The sequence below is a fragment of the Dendrobates tinctorius genome, unplaced genomic scaffold (genome assembly GCF_039654945.1).
Source record: "Dendrobates tinctorius isolate UK_male_01 unplaced genomic scaffold, ASM3965494v1 ptg000158l, whole genome shotgun sequence".
Lineage (NCBI taxonomy): Eukaryota > Metazoa > Chordata > Amphibia > Anura > Dendrobatidae > Dendrobates > Dendrobates tinctorius.
In genome coordinates this window covers 34,603,536-34,627,220 of record NW_027361825.1, presented here as the reverse complement: position 1 = coordinate 34,627,220, position 23,685 = coordinate 34,603,536, and the positions used below count along the sequence as shown (strand labels likewise).

General features: G+C 43.1%; 1 protein-coding gene across 2 annotated transcripts in view; it reads right to left on the bottom strand.

The window, feature by feature from the left end:
• NUMBL (NUMB like endocytic adaptor protein) overlaps positions 1–23,685 on the bottom strand; it is an 81,272-nt gene that overhangs the window by 43,762 nt on the left and 13,825 nt on the right. Inside the window, exon 2 of one of the 2 annotated variants that reach the window (XM_073549265.1) lies at positions 11,508–11,547. The exons of the other annotated variant lie outside the window; for it this stretch is intronic. Coding sequence (XP_073405366.1) covers positions 11,508–11,547 — 40 coding nt within the window. The remainder of the gene's footprint in view (positions 1–11,507; positions 11,548–23,685) is intronic. 2 annotated transcript variants of the gene reach the window in all.

The window sequence follows — 23,685 nt, the reverse complement described above, 5'->3', positions numbered from 1 at the left end:
GCAGAAACGCTGCAGATCCGCAAAAAGAATTGACATGCTTTGGAAAAAAAATGAGATGTTTCTGCTCAGATTTTTCCGCAGCATGTGCACAGCAAACCCGAATTTCCCATTCACTAACATTGGCTGTGCACTACACTGTGGATTTGATGCGAATCCGTGTGGCCAAAAACGCTGCAGATCCGCATCTAAATCCACAATGTGTGCACATACCCTGAAAGTAGTGACATGCTGCAGTTCTCCAAAGCCCAGCAGTTTTCCAATTCAGTCAGGTAAAAAAAAAAAAAAAGTGTGTGCATGAGATTTCTAAAATCTTACTCCTTTTGCTGGTACCGTAAAACGCAGCTTTTAATTTGTATAAAAAAACCACAGCAGAAAAACAATGTGTGAACATAGCCTTAGAGAACTTCCACTTATTTTTTACAGGGTATTTTGAAGCGGATTTGCTGCAAAATCCACACAGTTTTTGATATGGAATTTTCAGAGGATCATCTGGTTTGTGTCTGTTTTTGCAGCTCAGTCACTGGTAAGAGTTCATTTCCATGTCTGATTTTTCCACAAAACGGACCCATTATTCTGATCGGAGTGTGGTACAAGTGTCAGTTTTTCCAGTATGTGGAGAAACAAAATAAAGTTTCTTCAGGATATCCGTTTTGAAAGTCCGGGAAAGCCAGACCCGCACTCAAATGTCATTCGATTGCAGACTGATTTTTTCATGGATCTGTTGACTTTAATTGCTGATTTCGATCGGACCCTTGGGGGGGGGAAATCAAACATGTCACCACTCAGTCCGAGGGAAAAAAAAAATATCGGCCATATGCACAGACCCATATAATATCATCTGTATGAGTGCTTTTCGTGAAAACCACAGATAGCACTCATACGTCAAAATTGGATGTGTGAATGAGCTGCAATACTAGCAATGGCCTATAGACAAGAGTGGCGCTGTTCCAGTATAAAGTAGACCCTTTTGCCTTACCAAGTAAAGATATATAATATTTTCATGAATAACTTTTGATCATTTTTACTAAAACGACAACAGTTGCAAATCAAACATTGCTCAGACGTTGAACCAATCATTAATCAAAAATAAAATTAGTAGATTTCAAAAAACCTTGTGCAAGAAATTTGGGAAATGAAAAACAGAAGCCGAGCATGGAGTTATGATAAAGTCTATTTTTATTTATTTTTTTTTGTTTAAAAGGGGTGTTCTGACTCCTGCTAAAATTCTCAATTAATACAGGGGTCCACTGTTCAGGACCCTCACTGATGAGCCAGAATGAAGTACAGCTATAAAACAGGTGTGTCCATTCGTTATATAGAAAAAAAAAAGTGTAATGCCGTGTTTCCCCTGCGGAGGTGCTGCAGGAGAGTGAATCACTTGCACAAGAATGCTCTCACACATTACAATTGATGAACATGCCCTTTAAAACACAACATATCACACTCATGGTAAGGACCTAATTTAGTGAAGCCTAAAGTACACAGTTCTGTTGTCTTCCCTAAATTTTACACTTAGAAAACGGATAGTTTTCTCGGTTGCCCTACAGAGATCATCCCACCGATACATAACCTTGCAACAATTCAACTTGTTTTTACCATTTAATCATTTTTTTTTAGAGCTGCAAGAGAGAAAAAAAAAACAAACGCGCAAAAAAAAAAAAAAAAAAAAAAAGACTTTCCACCTCCTAAAAAGATGTAGGCCTACCCGGAATAATTGTAATAATTGTAAATGCCGTCATGGCTGGAGGACAACATGCTGTTCCATGGTTCCCGGCTAAAACAATACATCAGGCAATAAGTTATAGGAGAGAAGTCAAATATCCATGACCAAACTTCACATCAAACACTCGTTAAAAAGGTTGTCAAGTTTGGACAACCCCATGGTTTTTTTGGGCCACTGTAATTGAAAATTATATAGTGGGTATCTTGCTGTTAGGAGCCCCTAAATCATCTGTGTCCTGAAGGGGGAAGCATGATTATTTGGAATTTTCATGCCATTATAAAAGGTTCATTTGATGATTTCTTTCTAAATTTCATTATTTTTGTTTATTAAAAGGAAAAAATAACTGCAACTCTGTGACATATTTTGGAATTACTCACTAAAAAAAAAAAGTTGAAAAACATCCCTTAATTAAAAAGAAAAAATTAAAAAAAATTGGGGCATGATTTTTTGCAGTCTTCGATTTAGCATTAGAAAGTAAACAATATTTAAGACGCGAGCCGAGGGTGTCTTACAGATGGCCAGTGCAAGTCACTTAATTCTGCCACACAAATAATTAATATAAATGACCTTTCACTCACAAGGGGGTAGCGGGGAATGATGGGGGGATAGGCAGCGTGTGCCATAGACAATACCCATCTCCCTTCCTTTTATGTCACTTGAATAGTTCCAGCACAAGTGTGTGAATAGGACACAGATGCTGTGACAACAGTAATTCCTCCCCAAAACATCCCCCCCCTTCAACAACTAAAAGCTCATTTACTGCAGCCATAGGCCTTCCAGGGACACATTAGGCCTCAAAGCCCACTGAGGGTGGTTGCTGGGGAAGGCATCTCTGGTGCCCCCCTTTCTCTCCATTGTGTATCCTCGTTTTAATTAAGGCCAAGAAAAGTCATACTTGGCAACAGCTGTGCATGGACAAGAGAGGTGTTGGAGAGGGATTGGACAAAAGATTTCGGACAGCGGATAGGGTATGGAAAGCAGCTGGGGAGAAACGTAGGCAAAAAAAAAAATCAGGACAGCTGTTTGCTAGACTTTCCTCCCCCACTCTGGGCTAACAGATCACCAGCAGTTGGTAGGAGTAAGGCCGGGGTTCAGTCTTTTATCAGTCAAGAGTCCTAAGAAAACCCATCTAGACACAATGGCTGGTCAATGAATACATATCCAAACATGACCCTCATAGGGCAGTAGAATCCCATTTAAATAAAAGGACAAATTTAGTCAAAAGTTTGTTCACTTTTAAGCTGGATTCACACATCCATGTTTTGTGGTCCAAGTACAGATCTACAGTGGGACTTCAGAGCTGAACTCTATAGCCCCCATAGGAATACAAAAGGCTGTGGAGTTTAGGTCACAAGAACCTGAGTCAATATGTGAATTCGGACTAAATCTCAATGACCTCTCTCAATTATTTTTACCTCACAATGGCAGACAATATTCAGTCATCCTTTCTTGAACAGGAATAACAGTGCAAAATAAAAAAAATCTTAAAATTGATCTTCACATCTTGTTTATGATAGTCAATCCTTTGTAATGTGAAATGTGCATCTTAAAAAAATAGAGGACCTCATGATATACCCATGGCGGTACCGCTAAAGTTAACACACAATTATAAGAATGGAAAACCTGAGTATCTGTAAATTTGTGGAGGGTCACAAACACCCCAAGATCGACTTTGATTGACTTCTATCATACAATACACTAAATGGCAGCTATGTTTATATTTAAGGTGGAGTTTTGGGAATCCTTGATGCCCCCCCTTGTCTACAGTAGGAATTTACTAATTTACTCCATTGCCCATGGTAACAAGTTTTGGAATAACTAATGCAAGCAACAAATAGCAGAAACCCTCCACAATTTAACTCTTGGTACACTTCACCCTGTTAGAAAACCTAAAAAAAATGCAGATGGCCACTGTATAAAAGTAATTTATATAACTGGTCCACTGTGTTGACTTGCCTTCCAGCAGGTATATAATTCATTTCCATCACCAGGTATGGCATTGCTAATTCTCTGTAAAATAAGAATTATAATCACTGATTTACCATGCAGTGACAGTTAAATCAGGCATAAAACAGGGGTCCGTGGCTGGCGCAAGAATACTTTTTGGTTATTTTGTGCAGAATTTTTGGCTTTGACAATACTGCAAAATATCATGGTCCTAAATTTATATCCACAGAGAAAATAATACATTAAAAAATATAATCTAAAATCTCATTATAGAATGTACGGTAAAAGGAACCCACAAACATAATGTCACCATTAGGCAGTACACAAGTTGACTATATATCGGTCAAAAAAAAAGCACCACAAGGAGTGTAACTTCCTACCGAAATTTTAACCCCCAACTTCCTTCCTTGATCACCATCATTCAGCGTCTTTAAGGGTGCGGACCCCGTAGACTGCTAGGGAGACATCAGGGAGGGTCTCTATTTTTACATCAACAAAAGGATTTCCTTCCTCAAGAGAATGGGGAAATATATGGAAGCCTGTGACCTCAGAGGAAAAGAAGACAGCTCCGTTAACCTTTCATGTGCCAAAGGCAGCTGTCGTCTTTAAGGATCTAGAAAATAAAACGAGGTACAAAGATGATCTTAGAATATTGTGGCTACTGAATGACCTTGATATATTTTATACAGCACAAATACTGAATAATTTATTAAATTCAGAGGCATTCCAATATAAACAGTAAATGCTATTATTATAGAATAGAAGGTCTTAAAAAAGGGACCTGTATCTCTCTGAGAATGGGGACAAGACAAACACAGCTGCCAGTGAAGAAGTGGTTAGAAATCCCATTTATTTGTATTGGGATTCTGGCCACCTCGCCACTGAAACAGTATCCAATGGGGCCTCGTTATCCAGAGAAATATGAGAACTATTGGTGGGATACCCATTTACTATACGTTTATGGTATATCCTGTGAGTTTTCCATTGAAGTATTAGATGGGAATACTCATGTAAAACACAACAAACTTAATAAATCAACTGATCTTAAAACTTTCAATGGAGTTGACCACAGCCAATAGATGAAGGTTGGTCATAATGAACCATTTCAGACGTCTTAATTTTTTTTTTTTCATTAGGTTATTTCAGCCCAAAATGTGGGTTTTTAAAATAAGTTGTCTGGTGAAAACGAGCTCCTTGCATAGTTTGATAACTTGTTGATTGCGCAGGTCCGAACACTAGGACCCGTTACAATCGACAGAATGAGGCAACTGGAATGGAGCATGGAGCAGCAGTGCGCCTTCCCAACTGCCGCTCTACTCATTCCCTAAGGGGCTACGTACTGGTCGTTCCAGCAGCCCCATAGGGAAGAAATGGAGCCGTAATCTGATGTTCAAGCTGCCAAGTTTTATGTAACGGAGAGAAAAATACCCTTATTTGCCAATTGGTGCGGGTCTCAGTGGTCGGACACCCGATTGCCTATCCTTCATGATTCAATAAATGCCAAACAACAAAGCCACGCTTCCATTAAACCATTGGCTCCAGCACGCTTTCCCCTATAGGTCCATTCCTTACCACTTATACATTCCAGCCTCCTATATAGGATGCAACGACACAGCTTTTTTGTCCCCCCAGCAGTCGCCTTCTCGGTAATCAGCCTTCTCGTCCTACCATTACAACCCTGCAAAGAACTTGTGGTATCTGGTGGGAATTCACTAACATTTTGTGCAATTATTACCCCTATTGATATAAGCTAAAAGATATCGAGGAGGAGATTCTTTACATTTCTAAGATCTTGTAACCTGATCGTGAACTTCTGTACAATGTGATTCATGGAACAATTATCTTACAACTCCTCCTCGCCCTTTGTATTCTCCTGGGGAAATTGCTATTTTGATTCTTTGGTGCGAACAGCAAGAAAAATAAGCAGCACAATATCTCTCAGATGGGAAATGTTTAATTAAACTCAATTATAGACCTATTGGGGGAAGACAAAGAAGACCTGGAGAAAGCTCTCCATGGTTGTAGAGGTCTCTACATTATGGATGAAGCTTTTCTGTCAGTAATAGTAATGAAAATTAGTGATCTCACCAGTAAAATCAGTCGTAGACTCCAATTTATATTGCACCTTTGACCACCGGTGAGATTTTAACATGATCCTACTATGGAAAAAGACTGGAAAAAGACTGGAGAAAGGGAAAGTGGCAGGATTTTGATGGCTCTGATCCTAAATATCAAAATAATACCCTTAAAGAGGTGGTTCAGCTATGGTGAATGTATTGAAACCCTCTTCTAAATAGGATGACACCAGAACTTATGGAGCCTAATGCAAATTTTGGAGACCAGAAGTTTCATGTCTTAAGGTGGCCGAAATAGCTAATGGGCAGATAAGTCTAACCTTACTATCCCACAAACATGCATGCGCCGATGAACCTTATGGTTGTTATTGACTTCTCCTACCAAAGAATAAAGGATCTTGAATGTTGAAATCCAACACGATCGTGTCTTATACATCCCACCCCAGCTGCAGACATGAGGGGTCATCTGGCATCCCCCATATGCAGTGATCTTATTTGTATGGCTAGAAATAAGTCTTCCATACTCAAATTCATGTTGGCATAACTAGTCTCCTTTGCTAAATCTTCAGACAAAATATATATAAAAAACTTGGGCACTCAAATGAAAGTTTTATTGTCCAATGTAGACCAATGAGGCAAACACCACCACCATACAAAAAATGGAAAGCAAACAATGACCCAATAGAAAAACAGATATACTTCTGCAAAGTTTCGGCACGAACATGCCTTTTTCAAGCTGAATCTGCTGTGGAAAGGGGTCTCAGGTAATGGGAACTAGTCTCCATTCATGCCTGTATGGTGTGGGGCACTCAAACATTCATTAGTGTGCCCAGGTTTTTTTGTTATTGATTGCTACGCAATACTTTGGAGCACCACATCTGATGTACAGTGAACACCCCCTATAAGGAATTAAATTATATGTGTGTGTGTGTGTAATATATATATATATATATATATATATATATATATAAGATTTTATTTCTATAGCGCCGACATATCCCGCAGCACTTTACATTTCAGAGGGGACTTGTACAGACGATAGACATTACAGCATAACAATAATCACATAGATCATAACAGATACCAAGAGGAATGAGGGCCCTGCTCGCAAGCTTACAATCTATGAGGAAAAAAAAAAAAGGGAGACACGAAAGGTGGGTGGTAACAATTGCCCTGATTATTTGGACCAGCCATAATGTTAAGTGTGTAATAGTACAGACACAGAGGGCTAATGGATGCATAAAGCATGTGGGAACATGATGCGGGGAACCTGGTTATGGTAAAATTTTTGACTGTGCCACACAGGGATAGTTAGGTTAATGTGTTGAGGCGGTAGGCCAGTGTGAATAAATGCGTTTTCAGGGCACGCTTAAAATTGTAGGGATTCGGGACTAATCGTATTGACCTGGGGAGTGCACTCCAAAGAATTGGCGCAGCACGTGTATAGTCTTGGAGACGGGAGTGGAAAGTTCTGACTATTGAGGATGCTAACCTCAGGTCATCAGCAGAACGGAGGGCGCGGGTAAGGTGGTATACTGAAACAAGGGAGGAGATGTAGGGTGGTGCTGAGCCATGGAGAGCTTTGTGGGTGAGGGTAATAAGTTTGTACTGGATTCTGGAGTGGATGGGTAGCCAGTGTAAGGACTGACACAAGGTAGAGGCATCGGTGTAAGGATTGGCGAGGAATATAATCCTGGCTGCGGCATTCAAGACAGATTGGAGGGGGGAGAGTTTGGTAAGAGGGAGACCGATTAGAAGAGAGTTACAATAGTCCAGACGAGAATGAATAAGAGAAACAGTAAGAGTTTTTGCGGAATCAAAAGTAAGAAAAGGTCGAATTCTAGAAATGTTTTTGAGGTGCAGATAACAAGAGCGAGCCAGTGATCGGATGTGGGGGGCGAATGAAAGTTCCGAGTCAAGTATGACCCCAAGACAGCGGGCATGTTGCTGGGGAGTAATAGTGGAACCACACACAGAAATGGCAATGTTGGGTATAGGTACATTTGTAGAGAGAGGAAACACAAGGAGTTCAGTCTTTGACAGGTTCAGTTTCAGATATAACAATCAGTAGATTTGGGTTCCAGTACCATCTCTATGCTGATGACACCCAATTATACACTTCTTCTCCTGATATCACGCCTGCCTTTTTAGATAACACCAGCGATGGTCTAAATGCTGTGTCTAGGACTGATCCTTGAGGAACCCCAACAGTAAGTACAGACCAAAAGTTTGGACACACCTTCTCATTCGAAGAGTTTTCTTTATTTTCATGACTATGAAAATTGTAGATTCACTCTGAAGGCATCAAAACTATGAATTAACACATGTGGAATTATATAAACAACAAAAAAGTGTAAAACTGAAAATACTGTATGTCTTATATTCTAGGTTCTTCAAAGTAGCCACCTTTTGCTTTGATTACCGCTTTGCACACTCTTGGCATTCTCTTGATGAGCTTCAAGAGGTAGTCACCGGAAATGGTTTTCACTTCACAGGTGTGCCCTGTCAGATTTAATAAGTGGGATTTCTTGCCTTATAAATGGGGTTGGGATCATCAGTTGTGTTGTACTTTAAGAAATGAAGGTCAGTCAGTCTGATAAAATTGGGAGAACTTTGAAAGTGTCCCCAAGTGCAGTGGCAAAAACCATCAAGTGCTACAAAGAAACTGGCTCACATGAGGACCGCCCCAGGAAAGGAAGACCAAGAGTTGCCTCTGCTGCGGAGGATAAGTTAATCCGAGTCACCAGCCTCAGAAATCGCAGGTTAACAGCAGCTCAGATTAGAGACCAGGTCAATGCCACACAGAGTTCTAGCAGCAGACTCATCTCTACAACAACTGTTAAGAGGAGACTTTGTGCAGCAGGCCTTCATGGTAAAATAGCTGCTAGGAAACCATTGCTAAGGACAGGCAACAAGCAGAAGAGACTTGTTTGGGCTAAAGAACACAAGGAATGGACATTAGACCAGTGGAAATCTGTGCTTTGGTCTGATGAGTCCAAATTTGAGATCTTTGGTTCCAACCACCGTGTCTTTGTGCAACGCAGAAAAGGTGAACGGATGGACTCTACATGCCTGGTTCCCACCGTGAAGCATGGAGGAGGAGGTGTGATGGTGTGGGGGTGCTTTGCTGGTGACACTGTTGGGGATTTATTCAAAATTGAAGGCATACTGAACCAGCATGGCTACCACAGCATCTTGCAGCGGCATACTATTCCATCCGGTTTGCGTTTAATTGGACCATCATTTATTTTTCAACAGGACAATGACCCCAAACACACCTCCAGGCTGTGTAAGGGCTTTTTGACCAAGAAGGAGAGTGATGGGGTGCTACGCCAGATGACCTGGCCTCCACAGTCACCAGACCTGAACCCAATCGAGATGGTTTGGGGGTGAGCTGGACAGCAGAATGAAGGAAAAAGGGCCAACAAGTGCTAAGCATCTCTGGGAACTCCTTCAAGACTGTTGGAAGACAATTTCCGGTGACTACCTCTTGAAGCTCATCAAGAGAATGCCAAGAGAGTGCAAAGCAGTAATCAAAGCAAAAGGTGGCTACTTTGAAGAACCTAGACTATAAGACATATTTTCAGGTGTTTCACACTTTTTTGTTAATAATATAATTCCACATGTCTTAATTCGTAGTTTTGATGCCTTCAGAATGAATCTACAACTTTCATAGTCATGAAAATAAAGAAAACTCTTTGAATGAGAAGGTGTGTCCAAACCTTTGTGGTCATATATATATATAGCGCGTGAGACAATTTGCCATCTGGGGTTTGTGTTCATTTTATTTAACTTGCCCGACAGATCACCTACACATTAGATAAAAGTTGACCAAACCTGCCAATATTGTAGAGAACAGTAGAAAATCTAACGTGTATGTGTGGCCTCTCGACTGTCCCTCGACAGAGGAGGGATTTAAGGATTTGGCGGTAGAAATTCAATAGCCCGATCTTTTATTTTTCTGGGGGGAGGGTAGATGAGTCAAATTATTCTGGCAGGGGATCTCTCATAGACAACACAGGAATATTCAGCTAAGAGCAGCATCGTGTATAGGGGGTAGTCATGAGAGATTTGTCGGCTGTATGATAGCTGATATATACTGTATGGCCGGCTTAAAATTGATTTTTTTCAGTAGGTCAACCCCCTAAGCCGCCTATATGGACATGCAGGTAATTGAAAGCTGAATAAAACGATATCATGTCATCAGAGGAAAATTTATATCCATAAAGACCTATCCAGAGAGAGGACACAGCACCCTCACATTGAACATATGGAATTAATTATAACTGGGGAAGTGAGAAAGCTTACACTTCAGCCTCCATTGAAGTAGAGACCTCCTGCAGTGATTAAGTAATCACAACAGCAGAGACCTACTCTAGGAACCAGCCACCCAGACTGGGATTCATTTACACAGAGCTGAAGAAGCACACATCCAAGGCAAGAGCTTCATCTGTTCAAAGGACTTGTCTGCGAGCAAGTGGTCAGTGATGAATACTGAGGTTTGCATCGACGAACAAAGTGACGAACATAGCGCATTCATTCACATCTCCGTAAGGCCATTATAACCCCTCCAACTTAATATCGAGACTATGGATTATGCTATCCACGCCATATTTCATCTCCATAGAAATGTAAAATCACAAATTGAAACATGACAATATCTACTGCCTGGGACCTACAGAGGTGAAGATATCATAGAATCATAGAATCATAGAATCGTAGAGTTGGAAGGGACCTCCTGGGCCATCTGGTCCAACCCCCTGCTCAAAGCAGGATTCGCTAAATCATCCCAGTTAGATGTCTGTCCAGCCTCTGTTTGAAGACTTCCATTGAAGGAGAACTCACCACTTCTCGTGGCAGCCTGTTCCACTCATTGATCACTCTAACTGTCAAAAAGTTTTTTCTAATATCTAATCTGTGTCTCCTCCCATTCAGCTTCATCCCATTGCTTCTAGTCTTTCCTTGTGCAAATGAGAATAAAGTTGATCCTTCTACAATGTGACAGCCCTTTATCATGAAAGTATCAGCTCTCAAAGTTCTAAAAGACTTGGTACATCCCATAACCAGCCCCCATATGAGCTCACCAAGGGAATATATGTGGGCGTAACCTTGATCTAATAAAAAAAAAAAAAATTTGGATGTATTTTGTCAGTCCTAGAAGGTAACACTTGCTGTAGGTTCTGTCCGTTTTCCTAACAGGCACCTCCCTCCGCTAATCTCTGAGCCATTTCTGTGAGATCAGGATTAGTCATTTTCTCTTGTGATCACTTTCATCTCAAGTAATTGTATATGCCGCATTGTTTTATTCCCATTTTGGATCATCTATGTTTATAATATATATATATATATATATATATATTTTTCTTTTTTTATTAACACTGCCTACCTTTCCAGATTAAATATATAATATTTAATAACTCTGTTCCTCTTGCTCTGTAAAATGCACCCCAGAAGCATAACATTACATTGGATCGGCCTGTATAGATGACCGGTGGTGGCAGTTCATAGTTCATTTTGTGACTGTGGAGTTGGCAGTGACTATAAGGGGGTATATAGTCATGGTCGAAAATGTTGGCACTCTTGAAATTGTTCCAGAAAATTATTGCAATTACACATGTTTTATTATACATGTTTATTTCCTTTGTGTCTATTGGTAAAAGACAAAAAAAAGAGGAAGAAAAGGCAAATTGGAAATAATTTCACAAGAAAACCACAAAAATTACCTGGTTTGTTTCAAGCATGTGATTTTCATTCAAACTCACCTGTGGCAAGTAACAGTTGTGGACTATATGAAAATCACACCTGAAACAAGAGAAAAATGGGAGAATTTGTCAATCTTTCCATTGTGTCCCACACTAAGCATGGGCAACAGGTAGAGTGGAAGATAACTGTCTGAGGTCTTGAAAACCAAAATGGATGGAAACAAAGTGCTGTAAAGTTCTGAGATGGCCAGATGCTGTGTGGAAAAGGCGCCTTCAAATATGTACTGGCCGAGCAATCAGCCACTTGAGGACAAATTGTTCCGATATTTTATGTATTTCTATATTGTGCTCCCCATAAATGGGAAACGCTCGAGCTGTAGGGCTTTTCACAGACTGAGCTGCGAAAACAGCGGGTGAGAGTTATGAAAATGTTCTTCATGCCTTGGTAATTCATGGTTTCATTCATTCACCCACTCGTTATTCACAGTCCCCAATTATATGGTAATGAACATGCTTGAAAATATATGAATGGAGGAGAGAGATTCAATGGAGTGACGGAAAAATACTTATGCAAAAGGAGGGCACGGCGGAATATGGAGGGGCTGGTAAAGGAGCACAGAAGACGATGCATTGTAAGGAGACAAGGGGCCTAATCGGATGCATTCATCTAACAGATGAGCTATAGGGTATCTTGGATCAGTCTACGCATAGCAGAAAAATGGGGAGCGTACAGCAGACAATATGGCGACTGGATAGTGCACTCATCAAATTGAGCTCTCACCACCCCCCCTTCCCCATCAAACATCAGTAGATCAACATCGAATTGAGAAGAGAGCTCTTGTAAAAAAAAAATTTTTGAAGGTGCCCAAAACCCCGCCTCCCCCCAAAAAAAAGTCAGCCCTATACTTATCCCCCCACACCCACCTTATACTATAAAGTTAGGAAAAGAGAACACTCGCTCCCAATTATTAAACATGCCGGCAATCACCCAACATACAAGTAAAATACACGTTCCTCAGGTGGTCAAAGAGTTTACGCCGGCATAAAAATGATTGTTATCGGCAGCACATCATCCCATGTGGACCAGGAATGTGCTGCCGAATAAGTGCACAGTTAGAGGCTGAGCCTGGTGTTAAAGTGGCTCTACACATTATGGCCAGCCCAAAACCTTTGGAATTTCTGGACCACCATCTAATGTATAAGGGTGTCCTTATTTTCCCCAACCAGAAGATTTAGCGAGAAAAGAAGAATCGGGGGGGGTTAATTTGAGCCTTGAAGATAAGCCGCCATCCGAAGTATCTACAAACTGAAAAAAAACAAAAATGTACACGCTGTGCATCTGTTGGGTTTGGTTTAAACCAGGAATAGACCAACAAGCACTAAATGACAAATCCAAGGTGAGCAAGAATCCAATACCAAGGTCAGGATTCAAAGTTGGTACTGAATCAACAAATAAATGAAGTACTTTGATCACAAGGTAAAGGAGTGAGGTTGATATAAAGGTAATGAGGATGATGTCATCAAAAAATGTTGGTGGCCACCTGAAGCAAACAGATGGAGAGCTATGGTTGGGACAAGCAGAGTTTTAGGCATTGCGGAAGTGAGAAGACGGTATAGTAGGTTTAGAGGAAGAAACTTAATAAAACCGAAAGAATGCCAAGAGTATTATACAAGTCTATCAATAATACTCATACCACAGATGTAGACGCCACCAGGACCCATAATCGATGCAAGAAACATTTATGGTTTTAAAAATAGATCGTCAGGTTTCTGATACACTATCGGTTAAAGGGCTTGTTTAGAACTAAGGTCACCAAAATCAGATCAACGGGGGTCTGATGAACACCAGTGGGCGTGGTGACTAATCAGATGGTGTAGCTGATCTGATACTGATGACCAATCCTAAAGCCCCCCTGCCGGTATCGCTGATCGTCCTGGAATGGCCAGGACATTTTTTTGATCACTGGTCTCCCGCTGGCCAGCACGCATCGCTGCGTGTGACAGGCGGGAGACCAGCGATCAGTGCGCTGGTAACTAAGGTAAACGCAGAGTTTCTAAGCAGCTTGCGGTGCTTAGAAACCCGATGTGTACCTTAGTTACCAGCGCGCTGATCGCTGGTCTCCCGCCTGTCACACGCAGCGACAGGATCGCTGGTGAGTCGCTATGTGTGATGGGACCCTAAAAACATTTAAAAAAAATAAAAATACACAGAGCAATGATTAATCCTACCGGAAAACCCCACCACCACAGCCGGACATGTAAGTAACGCCTATGGACAAAACATCTTTATAATAGTGAAAGCAATCAATGGATTTAGTTACTGGAAATGGAGGTTTACATTTTCCATCCTCCTCCTCTTTCCTGAGGAACGTTGCAGGTTTCCATGACTGTGGATCAATAGAACATAGGTGTTGCAGGTTGATGTGTAATGCTTCCTCTGACAATAGAAATTTCAGATAATATACACGCGGCCCATAACTGATGTACTACGACAGCCTTCTTGGGGCAGACTAATAGGTGACATGGCGGGAACCCGAACCCATAAATACAGGTTAATTCCCCGGACTGTATGATTTGTATTTTTATCATCCTCAAGCCCTTAAATTAAGCCTGAACGCATAATCCCCATCTGATCTATTAGTAACCCATACATGTGACATATAGGAGGCAAGTGGTGCCTCACTTTTAACAGTGGCTCATAGGAGGATGCCGCCAATTATGTACGAGGGCCAGTAAAAGGCATCAGATGGATCTGAAAATTGCGCGGGCCTCTTTGCTTCACTCCCCCTCTCCAGGTCCAGCACTGAGCCTCCACCGCTAAGCTTAGTTATTGGCTGCACTGAAGCCAATAACTGAGCTCAGCTTGGGTACAAGCAAGAGCTGCTCGGCTCAATGATTAGCTGCAGAGCTGACGTCAACACTGCAGACAGAAAAAGACACCGTGAGCAGCGGTAGAGACTCAGCATTGCACCAAGGGAGGGCAAGTTGTATAGTGTCACCATCAGTCTTGATTCAGCCACAGGAAAGTTAAATGCTGGGATCAGAGTAGTCTCTGATCCAGTCAGGAGGCCGCCATGCGGCATGACTGGTCCACCGTCTAATGGACAGCGGATGTAAGGGGAAGTAAGGCTTGGGCTGCTGGATTTAAAGGGAATCTGTTACCCCTTTTTTGAGATATCATATAATAAGATCATTCAATTGTGTGTCACATAAGGATTCTCTTAGTACTTTTGCTTCCCCCTGACCCCGCACCTTTCATGAATACCTTTTTTATATCGGTTCAGATGTATGTAAACTGCCACGGTCCAGTCCGATGGGCGGGGCTTATTCACCTGTTTCCCCCCTCCCTGTCTTGCTCTACGCATTTCTTCTTGTGTAGAGCAAGATAGGGAGGGGGGGGGGGGAGCAGGTAAATAAGCCCCGCCCATCGGCAGTTCACATACATCTGAACCGATATAAAAAAGGTATTTATGCATGAAAGGTGCGGGGTCAGGGGGAAGCCTTTGCCCACTCAGCCGAGCTGTAACTGTACGCCGAGGTGTGCGTACTGCCTCCACAGCTGGACATACTCTTACGTATGGGAAGGCGGTAATATTCTTTTTTGATTTCCCCCCGTAATGGGCTAATGGTTATTGTAATGTCAGCCATGGGGGGCTGAGCTGAAATACCAGATACAGCCAAGTGTGGCGCCATTTTTTGCAACAAAACCTGATTACTTTTTTTTAGTCTTTTACTATTCGTAGGTCTTGGTGGATATTATTTCAGCTGGTAATAAACTAAACCATGTTGACTAATGGAGCAGCAGTTCATATCAAAAGCTGAACCTGACGCAGTTGTCATGTCCGCCAGCGGCTGGTAGCTGGCTGTGAGAGGCATAAATCCCGCTCTTGCCTGCAGGGTACCCTCAGCCACACTCTCATTCAATGCAAGTGATGGGATTAGTGCAACAATATGCACATAAATCTGGCCTGGTTTGTGTCTGTCCTACAGGTGGCAAGGTTCCTCGGAACAGCAGCTACTTGTGTGATCCGCGGCCGCCCCGGCCATGCTTATGGGGGATCTGTCACATCTGCCGCTGGAAACAGTAACATAAATCTGTATAATGAGTAAAAAGTCATGAAAGTATCAAATAACTGGTGTCCCATTTAGACAGGGCCCTGCAGAACCCCATTCTTAGGGTTTTTGGGAACGGGAGGTTTTCGGTGACGGCGCTCAGGCCGCATCCCATGCGCAGTGCTGGTGCCGGTTCATTGATGACGTTTTTAGGATTTGGCAGGGGTCGGAGGCTGGCCTTCATCCGGGGACTCAATCAGAACACAATCAATATTAAATTGACGCATAAGATTGATGCCAAAGTGATAGAATTCTTGGATATCAAGATTATGGTCGATGGGGAGTGCAGGATCCAAACAGATATTTTTCGCAAAGATACTGCAGTAAATGCTTTGCTGCATGCGACCTCTGCCCATACCCCCTTGACCATACGAGCAATACCCACCGGGCAGTTCTTACGTATGAAACGCGTGTTCGACGGATGCAGCCTTTGAGGGTCAGTCTCGTGACCTAACTTCCAGGTTCAGTGAGCGTAGATATAGCAATAGGTGTATCAAGAAGGGATTGCGTCGTGCCCGGGGTACTCCACGTAGTGAGCTTCTTTGTGGCTCCGTGCGCAATGTGGGTAAAGATCAACCCCTGAGATTTATTACAACTTTTAATAATCAGTGGACTGATATGCGCCAGATTCTTCAGAAGCACTGGTCAGTCCTTAGAACGGATACTACTTTAGGCAAGATATTACCTGAATACCCCCTGATGACTGCTAGAAGGGGGAAAAAATCTTAAGGATTTATTAGTTAAAAGCCATTATGTGGCGACTACCCCTAAGTTCTTTGGGGTGCAACAACAGCATTGGGGATATTACCCCTGTGGCTCGTGTCGGGCCTGTAGTAATATTATAAGGACTTCCTCTTTCATGGCTTCCGATGGTGGTAGGGAATATCGTATCCTCACATATATCTCCTGCAGCTCACGGTATGTCGTGTATTATGCAACTTGCCCCTGTAATTTGATCTATGTGGGTTTGACATCCCGTGAGCTGCGGGTAAGGACTCGTAAACATGTCAGGGACATCCGGGCGGCAAAAGAGGCTACTGATGTCCCTGGCTTGAAGACAATCCCCAGACATTTTCGGTTGCACCATAACTCGGATCCATCCGGTTTGTGTATACGGGGGATTGACCGGGTCCATTGTGGTATTAGAGGGGGTAATCTTAAGCGTACCCTGGCACAACTGGAGTGTCGTTGGATTGTGACCCTGGGCACAATGACTCCTAAGGGTCTCAATGAAAAACTATCATTCTCACCATTCCTCTAATTATCTGTTTTTGCCTCTTTTCTGTTGTTTTCTTTTAATTTGTGTGGGTTTTAATTTTCATCTTTGTTTTTTAAATTTTCAACAGTTGGTATATATTCGTAATATCATTATTCTGGTTTTGAAGACCCTTTATTGGCATTATCTGGACTATGAGGAGGCTGAATTGCCACATTATCCTAGAATTCAAAGGACTTATACATCGCCTGTGAACAAATCAATGAAAGATGCATGTATATGGAATCACAGCATATTTATATGTATTATTTATAATGTACTTATTATCTTTTTTGTTTGTTTGTTTTTCTGTGTCATTATTATTATTAATTGTTATCATTTGCTGTGACCTGTATCTATGCTTAGGATGTTCTATGGCATTATACTGTATAAAAACTTCTCCTTGTGTCTATATTATCCTTCATGGTGAGGGTGGTTCTGGTATAAGCGGTACATATGGATGTATTAGAAACAATTTCTATGTTGGGCCGTCTTGGGAAAGGCATGCGCTGTGCACGCACCTGCCGCGCCATGGAAGGTATCCTCACGGAGCCGGCCCGCGTCTGTGTGTCCATGGTTACATGTGCGCTATGACGGGTGCCGGGTTCCGGGATGACCGGAAGTGACGCGGCGGGGAGCCTGCGTTGCCCGCGCATGCGCCGCCATGATGGCCGCGCGCGTCGATGTGGCCATAGTAACATGGGCACTGTGACGCGCGCTCATTACCGGAAATGACGTGTTGACCTTGCGCTGATTGCGCCTGTCGCTGTATGATGACCGCGCATACCGGACATGGACTATGCTAATTATTGCCAGTATAAGAGGGCCTAGGCCCACAACACTGGCCATACCGCCCCCCGAGGAAGCCTCTCGGCGAAACGCGTCGGGGTTTTGCCAGTGCCGCTCGACCTGTCCACATGGGTAAGAGACATTATTCTTAAATACCTTTTCTGTGAACTCCTTCGGGTATGATGCAGAGTGCGGGGTACAGAGGTGCTTGTTTAGTTTTGTTACTTGTGAGTTGCTAGTAGCATAATTTGGGAACATTATCCCATTTGCTCCCACACTTGAGGATGTTTACTTTTTGACCTCTGTATGAGACATGAGCAATTTTATGCACAGGCACGCTATTATTACTAAATAATCCACTTTAGTTATACCCTGCACTAGATGTTCTTTGATGGTTTACATCCTGTGCACATTGTGTCGAGCGGTTTGTTGTTTCCACCGTATATATGCTCATTGGATTTGTGTTTACATGTATTTTATCCAATAAAACTGATTGTATATTTTTGCACAAAAACAATTGTTTTGTGTGATTTCTCGTTAGAGGCAATACTTTTCCAGGCATTTTGAACTCAGGAGGTCTTTGGTAGGTGCTATTTCAATAGAGAGTTGCCTGATTACATATATACACATATATGTGTTTTTTGTATATAGTGTGATGATCAATTGTAGGTATGAAACTTGGTGTTAAAAATATGCACATAAATCTGGCCTGGTTTGTGTCTGTCCTACAGGTGGCAAGGTTCCTCGGAACAGCAGCTACTTGTGTGATCCGCGGCCGCCCCGGCCATGCTTATGGGGGATCTGTCACATCTGCCGCTGGAAACAGTAACATAAATCTGTATAATGAGTAAAAAGTCATGAAAGTACCAAATAACCGGTGTCCCATTTAGACAGGGCCCTGCAGAACCCCATTCTTAGGATCCATGGGGGCCCAGTGGCCGTAGCTTCCTACAAGGCGCACTAGCAAGAGGTTTCTTCCTTCTGGAGGAGAGCTAATGTGCATGCTCTGCAACTGCCAAAGCCAATAACAGCCATACAGCCTGACGATCGGTCCTCATCCAATGGAGATCACAATAGAGATTGACATTTTCCCTCTGAACGCAAAATATTATAAAGATCATGCTAGCAGAAAAATTGAAAATGACTTAAATTAGTGATGGCAATTTAGTTGTGCTCTAGTCTCACAGCAGGCATGTTGGGAATCTCCTCTACGGTACCAGAAGCACCCATTTGTGGGCAGTATTTCGTATTCCCAATTCCTTTTTGGACTCGGAAACCACAATTTTGTTGAGACTATTTCCAAAAAATTGGAAATAGCATGCATGAAAAATCTGCACCATGTGGACAAAAAGTATTTGCGCCCTCCACACGAAACCTACAGGGACTTTTCTGACCTTCCATTCTACATCCAAAGACATTACACTGTCACCGCCGTGGCCACCCCGTCTCCACCAGCTCACTGCATACCTGTCACCACCGTGGCCGCCCGGTCCCTTTCTGCACGCCTCACTCCCAAGTCCCGACGGCTTGGTGGAATGGGGTCGCACCGCGGCTCCTCTGTGCTACCGGTCTCGCAGCCTCCCAGGGATTCCCATTGATCGCTCATGCTCCCTGTGCACCTTAGGGTACGTGCACACGCTGTGGATTGCAGTGCAGATTTGGCAGCGCGGATTTTGTAAAATCCGCAGGTAAATCTGCAGGTCAAAAGACCTGCGGTTTTACCTGCGGATTGCTCTGTGGTTGTTCATCTCCACAATGGAGGAGATGGCAAACCGCAGCGGAATCCGCAGAAAGAATTGACATGTCAATTCTTTCTGCGGTTTAAAAACCGCAGCAAAACCGCGCAGAAAAATCTGCAGTCTGCACTGCGGTTTTTAATATCCATAGGATATTATAGTACTGTACACCGCAGCAAAAACTGCTGTGGATCCGCAGCGGCCAAATCCGCAGCGTGTGCACACACCCTTAGGCTGCGTGCACACACTGCGGACCATTAAAGTCAATGAAAAATGAAAACCGCTGTGCAGACAGTGCGGATTATTCAGCGCGTATTTGCTGCGGTTTCAAAACCGCAGCATGTCAATTCTTTGTGCGGATTCCGCTGCGGTTTGGCACCTGCTCCATGGCAGGTGTCAAACTGCAGGCTAAACTGCAGATAAACCGCACGTCTTTTGACCTGCGGATTTACCTGCGGTGTTTGACAAATCCGCACGGAAAAATCCGCAGGACAATCCGCAGCGTGTGCACACACCCTTAGGCCGCGGGCGCGTGCTTGCCCGATACTTTATGCTGCAGCTAGGATCCTGACTCGGAGGTGTCGTCATCCTTGGCACCCGGTATATAAGGCGGCTTCCTCCCTGAGGTGGCGCCTGATTATTTCTCTAGTACTGGTTCAGGTGCTGGTGTTTTCTCAGGTCCCCCATGCAGTCTGTGTGCCTGCCTTCTCTGCAATTAGCTTTGGCTGGTTCTGCTCAGCCTGTATCAGTCTGCGTGTTTGGCTCCTCTTCCGATAGCCTGTGCTACTCTTCTCAATTGTTGTCTGCACACCTTATTAGTAAGACTGGGCTCAATTGCTTTACTGTGCTGTATTTTCTGAACAAGTTCTCACCCTGGCCCCAGGTGACCCGTTGGATCCATTCAGTCTCCTCATCCTCAGGCCTTTGGATCCGGTTGCTGTCTCCCTGTCTTCCCTCCCGGGATCCTACTTGCTCCACGACCTGGCTCCTCGCCTTCCCCCTGCTCTCTGTCCCCTCCAATTTACTTTAAGTTCCTATCTCTCCTACAAGCCTCCCCTTGGTACTGGCTGTTGTGGTATCGACCCCCCTGGGCCTGCCCCTGAGGCTCGCTCTATAGGGGGCGGCCTCACTAGGTCAGTTCACACAGGAGCGGTTTGGTATCATGACCCAGAGGGTCCACTCTAGGAGTCGTCACATACATCTTCCGCTATTCTGGGAACGAAGATGTTGGAGGTGTATGTGAGAATTTTTGCCCCTTCATCCAGAAGAGCATTTGTGAGGTCAGACCCTGATATTGGGGAGAGGCCGGGCTCACAATCTCCGTTCTAGTTCATCCCAAAGATGTTGAACGGGGTTGAGGAGCGGGCTCTGTGCGGGGGTCATGTTCTTCCACCAAACTCCCCCAACCATGTGTGTATGGACCTTGTGCACTAGGCACAGTCATGGGGAACAGAAAAGGGTCTTCTCCAAACTGGAAGCTACAAATGTCCACAATGTCTTGTGCAGAAGGATTTACATTTTCCTTCCCTGAGACGAGGCCGATCCTTGAAAACCAACCTGATAACATTATCCCTTCTTCACTATCTGTAGCGGAGGCACATTGCAGTCAGGCAGGCAACTTTCTCCTGGAACCACCAAACTCAGACTCATCCATCAGGCGCCAGATAGAGAAGTGTGTCCCGTCACTGCACAGATCACGTTTCCTCTAGAGTCCAGTGATGGCGGCTTTACATCACTCCATCCAACACTTAGCATTGTGCTTGGTGATGTAAGGCTGCATTGCAGCTGCTTGGCTATGGAAACCCATACCATGAAACACTCGATGCCCGAGAAAGTTTTGAACTTTGCAATTATGGATTCAGCCAAACATAGGCGACTTTTAATGCACCAATAACCCAGTCTTTCCCCCAGACTGCCATCTCTGCACCCCTATATTTGCAAAGCTCTTCCATACTGTATACAATATATCATCTCTTCTAGCAAAGTGCAAAATTCAGTCTGGATATTTCTGGCCTCTGACAATAATATACATAGTAGCAAATTCTACTCAATCATTAGGTCCCTCAGTGCAGGCTCATTAATGTATGGCGAGCGCATAGACGTCCAGTGATGATCGACTTTTACTTCAATCCCTCTCCGGAGAATAAACTTCCTGTCCTGAGCTTATTATCGTACATAATGTAGCAGTAGGGACTGATAAGAAATAGGCCTTGCTTTCAGGTCCAGACTCATTAATATGCAATATGGAATTTTTAGCAGCAATCCTTCAGCCGTCAGATCCCCGGCCAGGTCTACGTGTATCCTAGAGCCCGGCTCCGTGCAGCTAGGGGGGGGGGGGGGGGGTTACTGTATCTGTGGATCGCTCTAGGGCAAATGTGTGGGGGGCTTCCAGACATTTTTCTCCTCTGGGGTAAATACGATACAGAGTATAATATACACTAAATAACATTTAGGTAACAAGTAATGCCACTAAGCATTATTATATACTGCCCATAATACCGCCAAACAGTGCAAAAATACCAGCGTTGTGCCCTACTGCAATAATAATGATATACAGTTAATAAAGAAGAATCACAATTTATTATTATTATTGAAGCAGAGACAGCGCAAGTATTTTGTGCACTATTTGGCAGTATTATGTGCATAGTGGCATTACATGGGGGTTCCCATCATTCCCTAATGTTATGCCATTCCTAAATAAGGACCATAACGTAAGATTTAGAGAAATGATAGGAAGTCCCAAGTAACGCAACTATATACTGCTCATAGAAAATTGCCGCCAAACAGTGCAAAAATACCAACGCTGTGCCCAGCTGCAATAAGAATGCTATATAGTTCCTATATAAGGACCATGATTTATCATTATTATTGTAGCAGGGCAGAGCACTGGTATTTTTCACAATTTGGCAGTATTACTGTTATCCATTGTTTGGTGGTGTTTTTCACTGTTTGGCGGTATTACATGCATTGTGGCATTACTTGGGGATTACCATTAGTGATGAGCGAACGTATCCGAGCATGCACCGGTGTTATCTGAGTATCTTGGGCATGCCCGGATAACATGATCAAGTCAAACAGGCAATCTCCGCACGTTGCAGCTGTCTAAGAGCAGCCGCGGGTACGTGAACACGCCCGAGATACCCGGATAACATGTTATCCGAGGACGTTAGCTCATCACTAATTACCAGCATTCTCTAATCTTACACAGTTCCTAAATAAGGACCATGATTTAAGATTAGAAAACGATAAAACCCCCAAGTAATGACACTATGCTTCCCACATAATACCGCCATAGTGCAAAAAATACCAGTGCTGCTGGAATAAGAATGATAAATCATGGTCCTCATTTAAGTACTGTACACTATCATTATTGCACCATGCCACAACGCTGGTATATCTGCACTTGTTTGGCGGGATTATATGAGCAGTGTATATTAGTATACGGTGGCATTTTTGGGGGGCTCCCATCACTCTCTAAATCTTACACTATGGTTCTTATTTAGGAACGGTATAAGATTAGAGAATGATGGGAACCCTCCCAAGTAATGTCACTATGCAGTATTATATACACTGATGACATAATACCGCCAAACAGTGCAAAAATACCAGCGACATACGCTGTAGGATAATAATGACATATAAGGACCATGATTTATCATTACTCTTTCACTGCACTGGTATTTTGCACTGTTTGGCGGTATTATGTGACCAGTGGGGGTTCCCTTCATTGCTTAATCTTAAAACTACAGTCGGTAATTAGAAACGATACATAATTAAAGAATTATAAGAACCTCTCCAAAGTATTGCCACTATGCAGTATTACACCCTGCTCACATAATACCGCCAAACAGTACAAAAATACCAGTGACGTATGCTCCTGGGATAATAATGATGTACAGTTCCTAAATAAAGACCATGATTAAGATTAGTGAATGATGGGGACCCTGATGACCTTGCTCCATGTTTAATCTGGTAATGATGTAATCCATAGGTGAATGTCCGCTGTGGCGGTCATTTTTTTGGGGGGGCCGGGTAGCGTTGATATTTTAGTAGATGCTGCAGATTTCCTGCCCGTAATCGCAGTGAAGGACACAGCAGAAAGCATATACCGTAATACAATGCACAGGAAAGCATTAGACGGCAGATGTCAGAGTGATACGCCACCTTGGAGCCACTGTGATCATCATATTAGGTTTGGCATTACGTTACATGCCATATACGCTGCCTTGAAAAAGTATTCATACCCCTGAACTTACTTTTCCACGTTACACCTACAAACTTAATGTATTTTACTGGTATTTTTTGTGGTACCAGCACAAAGTAGTGAGTATTTGTGAAGTGTAAA